This window comes from Oncorhynchus clarkii, chromosome 20 (assembly GCF_045791955.1).
Source record: "Oncorhynchus clarkii lewisi isolate Uvic-CL-2024 chromosome 20, UVic_Ocla_1.0, whole genome shotgun sequence".
In the NCBI taxonomy this organism is placed as follows: domain Eukaryota; kingdom Metazoa; phylum Chordata; class Actinopteri; order Salmoniformes; family Salmonidae; genus Oncorhynchus; species Oncorhynchus clarkii.
This window is the reverse complement of record NC_092166.1, coordinates 16,642,428-16,658,408: the sequence shown is the minus strand read 5'-3', so window position 1 is coordinate 16,658,408 and position 15,981 is coordinate 16,642,428. Positions and strand designations below refer to the sequence as shown.

Here is a 15,981-nt window from a genome sequence, read left to right as displayed (position 1 = left end):
TGCCAGTTGTATGGTGTTTCCTCTGACACATTGGTGCGGCTGAACATTGTGTCAAGAAGCAGTGCAGCTGCTCACTAATTTGACAGCTCTAATGCGGTTGACGATTGATCTGATTGAATCTAGGCCTTTGACTTTTTAAATCTGTATATAATATGTTATATGTGGTAGAAGAATGACACTATGTTCTCAAACAATTGTGATTGTTCTGATTTGTGTTTGTATCTCTAAGTTATGTCCCAGACATAACCTCTTGTCTGCAGCTGGTGTAGAGAGCACCAATTCAGACTATTGGAGTTCTCTCACATAGGAAGTGGTCATGAAAAAAAACAAAGGTACTGAAAGCAGAAGTGTTAAACTAATTTGTCTGGCACAGATAGACAGACTGACAGACAGACACACACCAGCAGACTGGCATCTATAAGGTAAGGTTTCACTTACTGTATATACTGTATGGTGGTGGGAAAAGTACCCAATTTTCATACTTGAGTAAAAGTAAACATACCTTCATAGAAAATGACTCAAGTAAAAGTAACCCAGGAAAATACTACTTGAGTAAAAGTATTTGGTTTTAAATATACATAAGTATCAAAAGTAAATGGAATTGCTAAAATATACTTAAGTATCAAAAGTAAAAGTATAAATAATTTAAAATTCCTTATATTAAGCAAACCAGATGGCACAATTTTACATTTGTTATTTTTGTACAGATAGACATTATTTATACAAAGCATTTGTGTTTAGTGAGCCCACCAGATCAGAGGCAGTAGAGATGACCAGGGATGTTCAATTGTTAAGTGATAATATTTCTCAATTCCATTATTTTACTTTTTAGATGAATGTGTATTGTTAGATAATACTGCACTGTTGGAGCTATGGACACAAGCATTTCGCTACAACCGCAATAACATCTGCTAAATATGTGTATGCAACCAATAACATTTGATTTGATTTGCTATAGCGTGTGTGTTTGTGTGTTGCTTTCGGAATGGCATTTACTCTTATTCACCGCAGATTATAAATTAAAAGTTAGTCGCCCAGTAAAATACTACTTGAGTAAAAGTATTTGGTGTTAAATATACAGGCGCCACCATTTTCTTGTTTTTATTTTATTTACAGATAGCCAGGGGCACACTCCAATCCTCAGATATTATTTACAAACAAAGCATTTGTGTTTAGTGAGTCTGCTCGATCAGAGGCAGTAAGGATGACTTGGGATGTTCTCTTGATGCATGAATTAGAAGATTTTCCTGTCCTGCTAAGGATTTAAAATGTAACGAGTACTTTTGGGTGTCAGGGAGAATGTATGTAGTAAAAAGTATATTATTTTCTTTAGAAATGTAGGAAAGTAAAAGTAGTCAAAAATATAAATAGTAAAGTACAGATACTCCCAAAACGACTTAAGTATTTTTATCTAATTACTTCACACCAATGATGGTGTTACATCATTACAACAGAAAACACACTCAGAGAAGAGTGATTATTCAAATCAAACCAATATAATAGGTTATCTCCAACAACATAATAAACATAATCCGAAGTCATCTTAAACTTAGAAAAAGACTAGCTAATAAAAAATGTATAGGTTGTTATTTTACCAGGTTACTTTAATTTAGTTCTACAGTATTTGATGAGACCCAGACACAAAAATATTTTGGTTCGGAATAGTATTTGGCCATACGGCATGCAGACTGGTAGTGAAGTAGTTAAAGTGATGCTCCGGAACTTTAGTAACATTTCAGCCAGTAGTTTTGAAAGTGGTGCTAACAGCTAAAACGGGTCACCCAATTGTGTACTACATCATTCATTGCGCATGATATGTGTTGCGCCAAAAAAATACAACAAATATATTTATTTATGCAATTCGTACGATATGTTAGAAATCCAATTCGTACAATATGTTACACATTTGTTGTGCTTGAGACCCCGGACTGCATCTTTAAGGGTTCTCACATTAAATCTGGCAGGCACTGCTTTCATATGTGAGGAGGGTACAGCTACTGTAGGCTACCCACACAACTGAGAAAAGAAAGGAGGTTTTGCATATTGGCACGTGTGAGTGTTTGTGTGTGCGTGCGTGCGTATGCATGCGTGCATGTGGGTGTTTCAATCTCAGTGCCAGTAAAATGATACATGGGGTATATGGGGACAAGTAATTATCAAAGTAGTGAAAAAATTATTGTGAGAAAAAAAGACAAATCAAAAAGGTAGATAGTATGGCCATCATTTCTATCCTACATTTTGTGAGACTCATTCATAATCAAAACACCATCCCTTTTAGAAAATTAAATGACAAAGTCTATTTGAATTGGCTTACCCAACATCTCCCATTTACTCCTCAGCGGCACCATGAAAACCAACTGCTCCTTCACCGAGGTAGACCGCCTCATGAAATCACTGGAACTTGCCATCTATGTGCCCATCTTCGTGTGCGGCCTTGTCCTCAACATCCTGGCCCTGGTTGTCTTCTGCTTCCTCCTCCGCAAGTGGACAGAGTCCACCATCTACATGACCAACCTGGCCCTCCTGGACCTCCTTCTCCTCCTCCTGCTCCCCTTTAAGATGCACGCCACCATCCACCACTGGGAGGCCCACCACCGCTTCCTCTGCTCCTTCCTGGAGAGCCTGTACTTTGTGGGCATGTACGGCAGCATCTACACCATTGCTTGCATAGCCATGGACCGCTGGGTGGCCATACGCCACCCCTTCCGCGCCAAGCAGCTCCGCTCCCGCCGGGCCGCTCTGGGGATCTGCATCCTGGTCTGGGTGGTGGTGCTGGGGGGCACCTCACCCATCTACTCGTTCCGCACGGCGGGAAATGGGTCCTTCCACTGCTTCCACGGCTTCTCAGAGAAGGGCTGGCGCCCAGATGTGATCAGCTGCCTCTTGGGCTTTGGGTTTGTGGGGCCTGCCCTGGTGCTGGTGGTGTGTTCGGCCCAGAGCATCCGGACGCTGAGGCAGTCCGGCAAAGAGAGCCATAAGAACAGAGCCTGTGTGAGGATCATTTACAGCAGTCTCTGTGCCTTCCTGGTCCCCTTCACGCCTAGCCACCTGGGCATCCTGCTGCAGTTCTTGGTGAGTTAATTACTAACAGGATGACATGCCTGAGTGGGCATTTTAAATTCATAGGGGGGAACAACTAGTTTTGCTTTAGAGCCCTAATACCACAAGGTAGATTGGTCCTACGACTGTTCACATGTATCTGAAATGTAGCCGTACACATCAACAACCATCGCTTGATATAATAGCACAAGAAAGATATGCGGCCCCACTACAACATGTGTATCTGAAATGCAGCCAAGCTCCAGTAGGCCTAGACTACACATAACTTGCACCTAAAAACACACACAGATCAGTTCAACAGGTTGAGCACCACTAACTTATCAAAGATTCTTACAGGCTTCATAACTTAAACTTCAATTATTACAACTATAGGCTACATTTCTGTCGAATTTGTGACAGTACGCTACGCAATGAGCGTAACCAAGCCGCTACTTCTCTAGAGAGTTTCAGAAAAGCTGACTAAATAAAACAAAGTGCATATTCTATAGTCATAGCTGATGTGAAATGTCTTACATGACAGTAGCTAATTTGAATCTGCGGTGAATAAGAGTAAATGCCATTCCGAAAGCAACACACAAACACACACGCTATAGCAAATAAAATCAAATGTTATTGGTTGCATACACATATTTAGCAGATGTTATTGCGGTGGTAGCGAAATGCTTGTGTCCATAGCTCCAACAGTGCAGTATTATCTAACAATACACATTCATCTAAAAAGTAAAATAATGGAATTGAGAAATATTATCACTTAACAATTGAACATCCCTGGTCATCTCTACTGCCTCTGATCTGGCAGGCCCACTAAACACAAATGCTTTGTATGTAAATAATGTCTATCTGTACAAAAATAACAAATTTAAAATTGTGCCATCTGGTTTGCTTAATATAAGGAATTTTAAATGATTTATACTTTTACTTTTGATACTTAAGTATATTTTAGCAATTACATTTACTTTTGATACTTATGTATATTTAAAACCAAATACTTTTAGACTTTTACTCAAGTAGTATTTTACTGGGTTACTTTTACTTGAGTCATTTTCTATTAAGGTATCTTTACTTTTACTCAAGTATGACAATTGGGTACTTTTTCCACCACTGATAAAGTGACCAGTGTTTCATGTCTATGTACATAGGGCAGCAGCCTCTAAGGTGCAGGGTTGAAAAAACGTGTGGTAGCCGGATAGCAACAGTGAGTAAGTTCAGGGCAGGGTACTGGCTGGAGGCCAGCTAGTGATGCCTATTTAACAGTCTGATAGAAGCTCCATGCAAGACAAATTTTCTGATGTATTGCAATTTTTCACTGGTTCAGTCTGAAACTTTGCACATACACTGCTGCCATCTAGTGGCCAAAATATAAATTGCGCCTAAACTGCAAAATTATATTATGGCCTTTCTCTTGCATTTCAAAGATGAAAAAATATATATATATATACGCATGTTTTTGGTTTGTAATATCTTTAACCAGATCTAATGTGTTATATTCTCCTACATTAATTTCACATTTCAAAGTGTTTCCTTTCAAATAGTATCAAGAATATGCATATCCTTGCTTCAGGTCCTGAGCTACAGGCAGTTAGATTTGGGTATGTCATTTTAGGCGAAAATTGAAAAAAATGGTTTGATCCTTAAGATTAAAAGAAGCCCCAAAAAGACTGGTAGCCCAAGATGCGCTCATAAAAACAGCACTCACTGTGAGCATCGATTCAGGACCATGGACAAAAGGCTACCGCCAGTCAGCGTGATGAAAGGATAAGGGCTGAGATTCTATCCATGAATTTGGATAGTCAAGCTAGCACGCAGGCTAGGTAGTTTAGGTATCAGCAGCCAATCCATTATGGTCTGGAAACTATAGTGCACTTTGATTGGTCAATAGCAACACAACGTTGTAGAGTTCTTGCATGAAGTTCAGTTTTTCCCAAATTTGGTCCCACCCTGTTCACGTCCCTCACCAATGCTCACATCGCCCAATGTTCCCGTCGCCCACTTCGCTTCCTTCATTGAAAATGCTTCCGTTGTTTCCTCGCCCCCAACGTGATATTCACTGCCAATTTCAACGTCACCTCAGAGCACAATCAATAGGCTACATTGGTCATTGCCTGTATTCTTGTCATAAGAAGGAATTCCTCTCGACCACGCACACAAATTGTGGAAAACAAACATTCTTTCCCATTGGCCCCATTGTAAAAGAGCTAACTTCGTTGTAACATGTATGTTATACAGAAATATCTAAAACGTCAGAAAAGCTGCTGTGTTGTTCAATGTACATGTGACCAGGTCCAAATCCCAACCTACGGTTCACAAGGATCACATGTAGGCAGATAGAACCTGGGAGAAAAGCCCTGTGGCTTCAGGCTATTTGCAGCTATGTGTGTGGAATAGTATAGTCCATTTGTAACTCCACTCACTACTTGTAGCTGTATAGTCCATTTGATTGTGTTGTTGGTCTTGCCTATCTTCATATTCCGGTCAGCAGCCAGCTAGCACTCACTCACGTGGCTGTTAGCACCGTCATGAAAAGGGGCATGAGGGAAGCCCTACAATTTTACATTTTTCTAAGTAATGAGAACACGCGGGAGCAGGCAATGTTGAAAAGTAATCTTTAGACATGGTTATACCTGCCTAAAACAAGCAGAAAACACGAAGTTTGCATTTGAAAAAGCTGAAGTTTGAGTGGCCATGCCAGAACCTGGAGGTGAACCTGATCAAACATCTCTGAGGAGACCTGAAAATAGCTGTGCAGCGACGCTCCCCATCCAACCTGACAGAGCTTGAGAGGATCTGCACAGAAGAATGGAAGAAACCCCCCCAAATACAGGTGTGCCAAGCTTGTAGCGTCATACCCAAGAATACTCGAGGCTGTAATCACTGCCAAAGATGCTCCAACAAAGTACTGAGTAAAGGGTCTGAATACTTATGTAAATGGGATATTTCCATTTTTGCATTTAGAAAATTAGTAACATTTTCTAAACCTGTTTTTGCTTTGTCATTATGGGGTATTATGTGTAGATTGATGAGGGGAAAAAACAATTGAATCCCTTTTAGTATAAGGCACTGTAAAAACGTTCTTGCTGTTATCTTATGTGCATTAATATGTCTGGGACAACGTTTTTTCCCCTGGCCATGTGACTTGACCAGGAAAAACTCTAAGCCTTACAGGAATAATATCTCCTCCCAGGTACGTCAAGACGTGATCCAGGACTGCATGGCCAAGACGAATATCAGCCTGTTCCTGCAGGTGGCCATGAGTCTGGCCAACATCACGTGTTGTCTAGACGCTCTGTGTTACTACTTCATCACCAGGGAAGTGAGGAGCTCCAAGCAGACCTTCACCTTCAGGAGGTCCAGGTCTAGCAGCCAGAGAAGAGCCACCACCAGCACCTCAGAGCTCTGACAAGACCCATGGAGGGACAAACACTGAGCCGAACTGGTTTAAATTATGTTTCAACCAGTTTTGCCCACTGGGAAATTACTGTGTGTGTGAAATCTTACTAGCTGTGTGAAAAATTCTGCCACTGTTTGAGGACAAGGTACGTTGAGTAGGAAATAGGAGTATTTATTATTGAAAACCTATGCATTTTGGCCCAATTTTTCCTTTTGACCTTCTGCAGCCTTACCTCGGACAAGAGTTAACCCTAGGAGACCAGGTGTTTTAATATGTTTTAATATATTTAACTTTCACTATATTTCACTGCTTCGCTTAAGTAAAACGTTTTAAACTTCTTTGACTACCACAAAATACTTTTAAAGAGCTGAAGCAATTCAAACAACATTTTCTTGGAATTGTTCCATTTGATCACAATTGTTTGTGCCTTGTGCAATGCCATCTAAATGTGTACTGTATGTTCTGAGAAGGGACTCATGAGACTTTGTCATCAGATGAGTGATGTAGGCTAAGACAGCACACCACTAGTTTCGGACTGCATACAGAGAAAACCTAATTTGTCTGTGCATATGCTGAACACAAACTATGCCTTCAGAAAGTATTGCTCTCTCTGTACATCCAAGGGCCAGCTGTGCTGACCTGTTCTAAGCCAATTGCAATTGTGGCACCTGACCACACGACTGAACAGTAGTCCAGGTGTGACAAAACTAGTGCCTGTAGGACCTGCCTTGTTGATAGTGCTGTTAAGAAGGTAGAAACTAGAGCCTGTAGGACCTGCCTTGTTGATAGTGCTGTTAAGAAGGAAAACCAGTGCTTCATTATGGACAGACTTCTCCCCAGCTTAGCTACTGTTGTATCAATATGTTTTGACCAGTTGGTCAGAAGTTTACATACACTAAGTTGACTGTTATTTAAATAGCTTGTAAAATTCCAGAAAATTATGTCATGGCTTTAGAAGCTTCTGATAGGCTAATTGACATCATTTGAGTCAATTGGAGGTGTACCTGTGGATGTATTTCAAGGCCAACCTTGAAACTCAGTGCCTCTTTGCTTGACATCATGGGACAATCAAAAGAAATCTGCCAAGACATCAAAAATGTTTTGTAGACCTCCACAAGTCTGGTTCATCCTTGGGAGCAATTTCCAAACGCCGTAAGGTACCACGTTCATCTGTACAAACAATAGTACGCAAGTATAAACACCATGGGACCACGCAGCCATCATACCGCTCAGGAAGGAGACGCGTTCTGTCTCCTAGAGATGAACGTACATTGGTGCGAAAAGTGCAAATCAATCCCAGAACAACAGCAAAGGACCTTGTGAAGATGCTGGAAGAAACAGGTACAAAAGTATCTATATCCACAGTAAAACAAGGCCTATATCGACAAAACCTGAAAGGCCACTCAGCAAGGAAGAAGCCACTGCTCCAAAACTGCCATAAAAAAGCCAGACTACGGTTTGCAACTGCACATGGGAACAAAGATTGTACTTTTTGGAGAAATGTCCTCTGGTCTGATGAAACAAAAATAGAACTGTTTGGCCATAATGACCATCGTTATGTTTGGAGGAAAAAGGGGGAGACTTGCAAGCCGAAGAACACCATCCCAACCGTGAAGCATGGGGGTGGCAGCATCATGTTGTGGGGGTGCTTTGCTGCAGGAGGGACTGGTGCACTTCACAAAATAGATGGCATCATGAGGAAGTTAAATTATGTAGATAAATTGAAGCAACATCCCAAGACATCAGTCAGGAAGTTAAAGTTTGGTCGCAAATGAGTCTTCCAAATGGACAATGACCCCAAGTATACTTCCAATGTTGTGGCAGAATGGCTTAAGGATAATAAAGTCAAGGTATTGGAGTGGCCATCACAAAGCCCTGACCTCAATCCTATAGAGAATGTGTGAGCAGAACTGAAAAAGCCTGTGCGAGCAAGGAAGCCTAAAGACCTGACTCAGTTACACCAGCTCTGTCAGGAGGAATGTGCCAATATTCACCCAACTTATTGTGGGAAGCTTGTGGAAGGCTACCCGAAACGTTTGACCCAAGTTAAACAATTTAAAGACAATGCTACCAAAAACGAATTGAGTGTATGTAAACTTCTGACCCACTGGGAATGTGATGAAAGAAATTAAAGCTGAAATAAATGTTCTCTCTACTTTTATTCTGACATTTCACATTCTTAAAATAAAGTGTTGATCCTAACTGACAGGGAATTTTTACTTGGTTTAAATGTCAGGAATTGTGAAAACTGAGTTTAAATGTATTTGGCTAAGGTGTATGTAAACTTCCGACTTCAACTGTATGTACTGTATAGGAAGGATAGGATTGCAAAAGATACGTGACTGGATGAACATTGACCCCAACCCTGCTAAATTGTATAAAAAGCCTTTGCATTATTGTTTTAGCATTAATTTACGCTCTTGTGATAATTCACGACTGTTTTGTTAGACAACAGTCCAAAGAGAAGTCCACCTGTTATTAAAACCTATATTAGACTGTTTTTATATAACAGCAACCTTCAAACTTATGTTACTGACTGCCTAAATACGTTTTGTTATGTCATTAGATTAAATTATTTGATTCAATTTTATTCTAACAACTTAAACAGTATTATTTTCCATGTTTTCTTAAAAGTGGTTGTTCAAAACAATCCCTATCATCACGTTACATGTACCTTAACTTAATCTGGTGTTTTAAAGCTGCTAGGAAGTGTTGTGGAAATTCAACACAGGGACACGAGAAGCCAATATTAAACAAATCACTCTTTATTGTCAGCAAACTGGAGAGGTCACAGTCAAACTTAGATGCATAAAGTACGGGTCTGAAGTGAGCTCTAAAATGGCTTTCCTTACATACAGCCTTATATACATCTGCATAACAACCTACATAAAGATGATTCATTGGGTTGGTTCCTACATGTGTCTGGCACCGTCTCCTATCTTAATTTAAAGAACATATTCTGGGCGTTCTGACAGATGGTCCTAAGGAAGGGGTTATGATGCCCCCCTCATATCTTTACCGAGCACAGGCAGGAAGCACGGATTGTTTATGACACCAAAGACAAGATGAACATTTTCAAGGCTATCTCTTCACACAATAACATTTCCTTCACATTTCCTTTACAGTTCTACAAAAATTGTGACTGATGTCTAGCTGTACACTTGGGATCTTGATAATACATGGGCCTACAAGAGAAAAATGCACATATTCTGGCTTTGATGGAAAATCTGTTTTCATCTTCATGGTGTAAAACATAGAAGGCAAATAGAACATAGTGGTAAAGTCTTTTGATCAAACCCTGTTTTTTTGAGGAGATCTACCACCTTGCTGTAACTGCCTTATTCTTTCTCTTAAAGGCATATTTCACTTTTTTTAAGTGTCATTATTTTTTTTCGTCCTTAGTGTTTATTTAATTACATTTTGTACACACATGTGCAATGCTTAGCTTGACAATTTGGTCCACAATCTTTAGGCATTCCCATCTCATCTAGCATTTGGGTTGGGTTGTTTTTTTTTTTAGCAAACTGTACCCGGATATTGATGAGCAATATCTTTCAACTGAATGGATGGTTGTTGTGAAAAGCATTTCATAATTTAGATACTTTTTGCCCACTGCATTTGTCTGTTTACTAAATATTGGTACAACAATGCAAACCTTTTGCAGGAGTTGCAATTGCAGCACAACTTTCCGAATCCATCATTTCAGGGCATGAATGTCTACACCAAGTGTATTCAAATCGTACCCCTACAAGGTATGAAATATTGATGGTTTTCTGTTCTACCTGATAGTTAATTTCACCCACCTGGTGTCCCAGGTCTAAATCAGTCCCTAATTTTAAATATTACTATTATACATTTTATACATACAAATTATACCCATCCACACATTTTTAAAACTATTTGTTAATTTATTTTTTACCCCCTTTATATCATATCCAATAGTCTTGTCATCGTTGCAACTCCTTACGGCCTTGGGAGAGGCGAAGGTCGAGAGCCGTGCATCCTATGAAACACAACCCCACCAAGCCACACTGCTTCTTGACACAATGCACACTTAACCCGGATGCCAGCCGCACAAATGTGTCAGAGGAAACACCGTACACCTGGTGACCATGTCAGAGTGAATGCACCTGGCCCGCCACAAGAGTCACTACAGCATGATGGGACAAGGACATCCCAGCTGGCCAAACCCTCCATAAACGGGACAACGCTGGGCCAATTGAGCGTCGCCTAATGGGTCTCCCGGTCGCAGCTGGGCTGGGAATCGAACCAGCATCTGTAGCAGCGCAGTTGGCACTGCGAAGCAGTCTTAGACCACTGCTCCACTAGGGAGGCCCCATCCACAAAGGTTTTAACGCTTATCAATTGCCTTGCACAAAGTATCAAAATACTACTTAAACAGGACTCTTAAAGAATTTAATTTAAATGTTAATTTTACCCCCTTTTTCATAGTATCCAATTGTTAGTAGTTACTGTCTTGTCTCATTGCTACAACTCCCGTACGGACTCGGGAGAGACGATGGTCAAGAGTCATGCGTCCTCCGAAACACAACCCAACCGCATTGCTTCTTAACACAGCGCATCCAACCCGGAAGCCAGCCGCACCAACGTGTAGGAGAAAACACAGTACAGCAATCTGGTCAGCATGCACTGCACCAGGGCCACCACAGGAGGGGGGATCACAGAAACAATGAGAAAATATGGAAAAATAAATACATGTTGAAATGTTAATTATATAAAGCATCCCATGTAATCATCTTCCAGAGAGTAACCACAAACGGCCAGAGTCCCAAGTAATACATTTGTGCCAAAAAACACACACTGGAATCAACCCAAGCTCAATCCCCACACAAGTGTGGTGAAGGAGGCTGAAGAAATTTGGCTTGTCACCTAAAACCCTCACAAACTTTTACAGATGCACAATTGAGAGCATCCTGTTGGGCTGTATCACCGCCTGGTACGGCAACTGCTCTGCCCACAACCGCAAGGCTCTCCAGGGAGTGATGCGGTCTACACAACGTGTCACCGGGGGAAAATTACCTGACCTCCAGGACACCTATAGCACCCAATGTCACAGGAAGGCCAAAAAGATCATCAAGGACAAAAATCACCCGAGCCACTGCCTGTTCACCCCGCTACCACCCAGAAGGCGAGGTCAGTACAGGTGCATCAAAGCTGGGACCGAGAGATTGAAAAACAGCTTCTATCTCAAGGCCATCAGATTGTTAAACAGCAATCACTAACTCAGAGAGGCTGTTGCCTATATACAGACTCAAAAATAAATTGATCACTAGTCACTTTAATAATACCACTTTAATAATGTTTACATATCTAACATTGCTCATCTCATAGGTATATACTGTATTTTATACCATCTATTGTATCTTGCCTATGCCGCTTGGTCATTGCTCATCCATATATTTATATGTACATATTCTCATTCACCCCTTTAGATTTGTGTGTATTAGGTAGTTCTTGTGGAATTGTTAGATTACTTGTTAGATATTACTGCCCAGAACTAGAACTAGAAGCACAAGCATGTCGCTACACTCACATTAACATCTGCTGTGAATGTGAATGTGATCAAATCAAATTGTATTAGTCACATGTGCCGAATACAGTGAAATACCTTACAGTGAAATGCTTACTTACCTGTCCCTAACCAACAACGCATTTTAAGAAAAATATGGATAAGAATAATAAATTAAAGTAACAAGTAATTAAGGAGCAGCAGTAAAATAACAATAGCGAGACTGTATACAGGGGGTACCGTTACAGAGTCAATGTAAGGGGGGGGGGCGCTGGTTAGTTGAGGTAATATGTACACGTAGGTAAAGTTATTAAAGTGACTATGCATAGATGATAACAACAGAGAGTAGCAGCGGTGTAAAATGGGGGAGGGCAATGCAAATAATCTGGGTAGCCATTTGATTAGATGTTCAGGAGTCTTATGGCTTGGGGGTAGAAGCTGTTAAGAAGCCTCTTGGATCTAGAGTTGGCACTCCGGTACCGCTTGCAGTGCGGTAGCAGAGAGAACAGTCTATGACTAGGGTGGCTGGAGTCTTTGACAATTTTTAGAGCCTTCCTCTGACACCGCCTGGTATAGAGGTCCTGGATGCCAGAAAGCTTCGCCCCAGTGATGTACTGGGCCGTTCGCACTACCCTCTGTAGTGCCTTGCGGTCGGAGGCCGAAAAGTTGCCATACCAGGCAGGGATACAACCAGTCGATGGTGCAGCTGTTAAACGTTTGAGGACCTGAGGATCCATGCCAAATCTTTTCAGTCTCCTGAGGGGGAATAGGTTTTGTCGTGCCCTCTTCACGACTGCCTTGCTGTGCTTGGATCATGTTAGTTTGTTGGTGATGTGGACACCAAGGAACTTGAAGCTCTCAACCTGCTTAACTGCAGCCCCGTCGATGAGAATGGGGGAGTGCTCTGTCCTCTTTTTCCTGTAGTCCACAATCATCTACTTTGTCTTGATCACGCTGAGGGAGAGGTTGTTGTCCTGGCACCACACGGCCAGGTGTCTGACCTCCTCCCTATAGGCTGTCTCGTCGTGGTTGGTGATCAGGCTTACCACTGTTGTGTCATCTGCAAACTTAATGATGGTTTTGGAGTCGTGCCTGGCCGTGTAGTCATAAGTGAACAGGGAGTACAGGAGGGGACTGAGCACGCAACCCTGAGGGGCCCCTGTGTTAAGGATCAGCGTGGCAGACGTGCTGTTACCTACCCTTACCACCTGGGGGTGGCCCGTCAGGAAGTCCAGAATCCAGTTGCAGAGGAAGGTGTTTAGTCCTAGGGTTCTTAGCTTATTGTTGAGCTTTGAGGGAACTATGGTGTTGTACGCTGAGCTGTCGTCAATTAATAGCATTCTCACATAGGTGTTCCTTTTGTCCAGGTGTGAAAGGGCAGTGTGGAGTGGAGTGCAATAGAGATTGCATCATCTGTGGATCTGTTGGGGCAGTATGCAAATTAGAGTGGGTCTAGGGTTTCTGGGATAATGGGGTTGATGTGAGCCATGACCAGCCTTTCAAAGCACTTCATGGCTAAAGATGTGAGTGCTACGGGTCGGTAGTCATTTAGGCAAAACAAATGTTTTGGACCTAGTCATTGATTTGGGCATTTAACAGACTGAAAAACTTAGCTGAAGCATTGATTGAAATGAATGCACTTACATCTGTTCTTCTAAAGATTCATGATATGATAAAAATGGATGGTGTTAAGCGATAGGTGGGAGGGGTTGAATGGAGCTGAAGGGTGGGACTAATAACAACAAGATTGTTTATTAAGTGTTGTTTATTAGTTTACTCCAATTGTTGGAGGGATGGTAGGGTTTGCGGCTTATAGTAAAGGTATATTCTAAAAAAAGTGTGTATATGTATGTATGTTTATATATTTATATATATTATTTTTTTCAGATCCTCAGAGAGTGCTTTGCGATGAGGTGCCATGTTGAACTTCCAGTGACCAGTCAGTATGAGGGAGTGTGAGAGCGATGACACCAAATTTAACACACCTGCTCCCCATTCATACCTGAGACCTTGTAATACTAACGAGTCACATGACACCGGGGAGGGAAAATGGCTAATTGGGCCCAATTTGGACATTTTCACTTAGGGGTGTACTCATTTTTGTTGCCAGCGGTTTAGACATTAATGGCTGTGTGTTGAGTTATTTTGAGGGGACAGCAAATTTAAACTGTTATACAAGCTGTATACTCACTACTTTACATTGTAGCAAAGTGTCATTTCTTCATTGTTGTCACATGAAAAGATATACTCAAATATTTACAAAAATGTGAGGGGTGTACTCACTTCTGTGATATACTGTATATATTTACCCCAAAAATATATGGCAGATTAGAATTTATGCAGAAAATTATATTGATGGAAGCAACAATCTATCCACAATATTAAAGCTGATCCACCGCTTGAAAAAGATTAATGAGAAACTGAACATGACACTGGCTGATAGCTGTGCCTCAGTTCTTGCACAATCTTCCACATTTACAGTCACTTCTGTCTCACAGTTGTCAACAATTGCACAGCTTGAGTACAACTTAGAAGCTGGCATAAACAAGAACTGCTAAAAGAGGAAATGCCTTTATCTTTCAACCTCCAGCTCTGAAAGCTGCAGTAGTTCAGCGTCCGTCAGTCTGTTAATCAGTCAGTTAATAGGTCAGTCAGTCCATCCCAGCCCTCCAGAGATGTCCAAAATCACATACAAAACCACCCACTATAGGTACCCTCTCTGCACTGCATATTTTTCTCTCTGGCCCATTGCACAATGTGCAGAATAACATGAGGTTAGCTATAAAACTGCACATGTTTATCTTTGCCCCATGGAATACTACTATTTTTGTTTGGGGGGGGAGAGTCTTGCTCAGACCTTGCGGGGGCCCAGAAACTGCGGTACGCCACTGACACTAGAGATGGTGCTAAAAGCATATTTGTTATTATGAGGAATCATGTGTAGCTGGGTGAGGGCAAAAGTCAATTTAATCCATTTTTAATGAAAGCTTCTCCAGGATCAGTTGGTCCCCCACGGGACGGTTGAGCTAACGTAGGCTAATGCGATTAGCATGAGGTTATAAGTAACAAGAACATTTCCCAGGACATAGACATATCTGATATTGGCAGAAAGCTTAAATTCTTGTTAATCTAACTGCACTGTCCAATTTACAGTAACTATTACAGTGAAATAATATAATGCTATTGTTTCAGGAGTGTGCACAGTTATGAACTTGAAAAGTTAATAACACAATTAGGCACATTTGGGCAGACTTGATACAAAATGTTGAACAGAAATACAATGGTTCATTGGATCAGTCTAAAACTTTGCACATACACTGCTGCCATCTAGTGGCCAAAATCTAAATTGCATCTGGCCTGGAATAATACATTATGGCCTTTCTCTTGCATTTCAAAGATGATGGTACAAAAACAATACAAAGAAACGGTTGGTTTTTCTTTTACCAGATCTAAAGTGCATTGTTCTCCTACATTAATTTCACATTTCCACAAACTTCAAAGTGTTTCCTTTCAAATGCTATCAAGAATATGCATAGCCTTGCTTCACCGCCTGAGCTACAGGCAGTTGATTTGGGTATGTCATTTTAGGCGAAAATTGAAAAAAATGGTCCGATCTTTAAGAGTTTTTTAAGGCTGTAACACAACAAAATGGTAACTTTCTGAAGGCACTGTAGATGGTCATGAACGTGTTAACATGGCGCATGCTAAGTTGTTCTTACACATGCTGTATTTGTGTATGCGTGTGATACGTCAAACGACAAATGTCAGGAAATGACTTTGGTAGGGTGTTGACATAAGAAGCACACGCATTTGTACTGTATCGCTTAGTCTCGCTTCCCTTGTGAAATTGACTTCTGTCATGTTTGGATGTTGTGGGGATTTTTTTTTTACTTGTGTTGAGTGTGTGCAGTTTGTGTGGCAGGAGAGAGAGATGTCACTAATATCCCTGAAGTGTCCTAGATACATAATTCATGCACCAAATGTCTATTACAAGTTACATTGC

The 15,981-nt window shown here is 41.1% G+C and overlaps 1 protein-coding gene across 1 annotated transcript; it reads left to right on the top strand.

Moving 5' to 3' along the window:
- Positions 1 to 416: 416 nt before the first annotated feature.
- LOC139377305 (G-protein coupled receptor 55-like) lies at positions 417 to 6,457 on the top strand. Its single transcript, XM_071120323.1, has 3 exons — positions 417 to 422; positions 2,340 to 3,072; positions 6,242 to 6,457. The coding sequence occupies exons 2-3, from the start codon at positions 2,347 to 2,349 to the stop codon at positions 6,455 to 6,457; spliced, it is 942 nt and encodes a 313-aa protein (XP_070976424.1). The 5' UTR covers positions 417 to 422; positions 2,340 to 2,346.
- Positions 6,458 to 15,981: the final 9,524 nt, after the last annotated feature.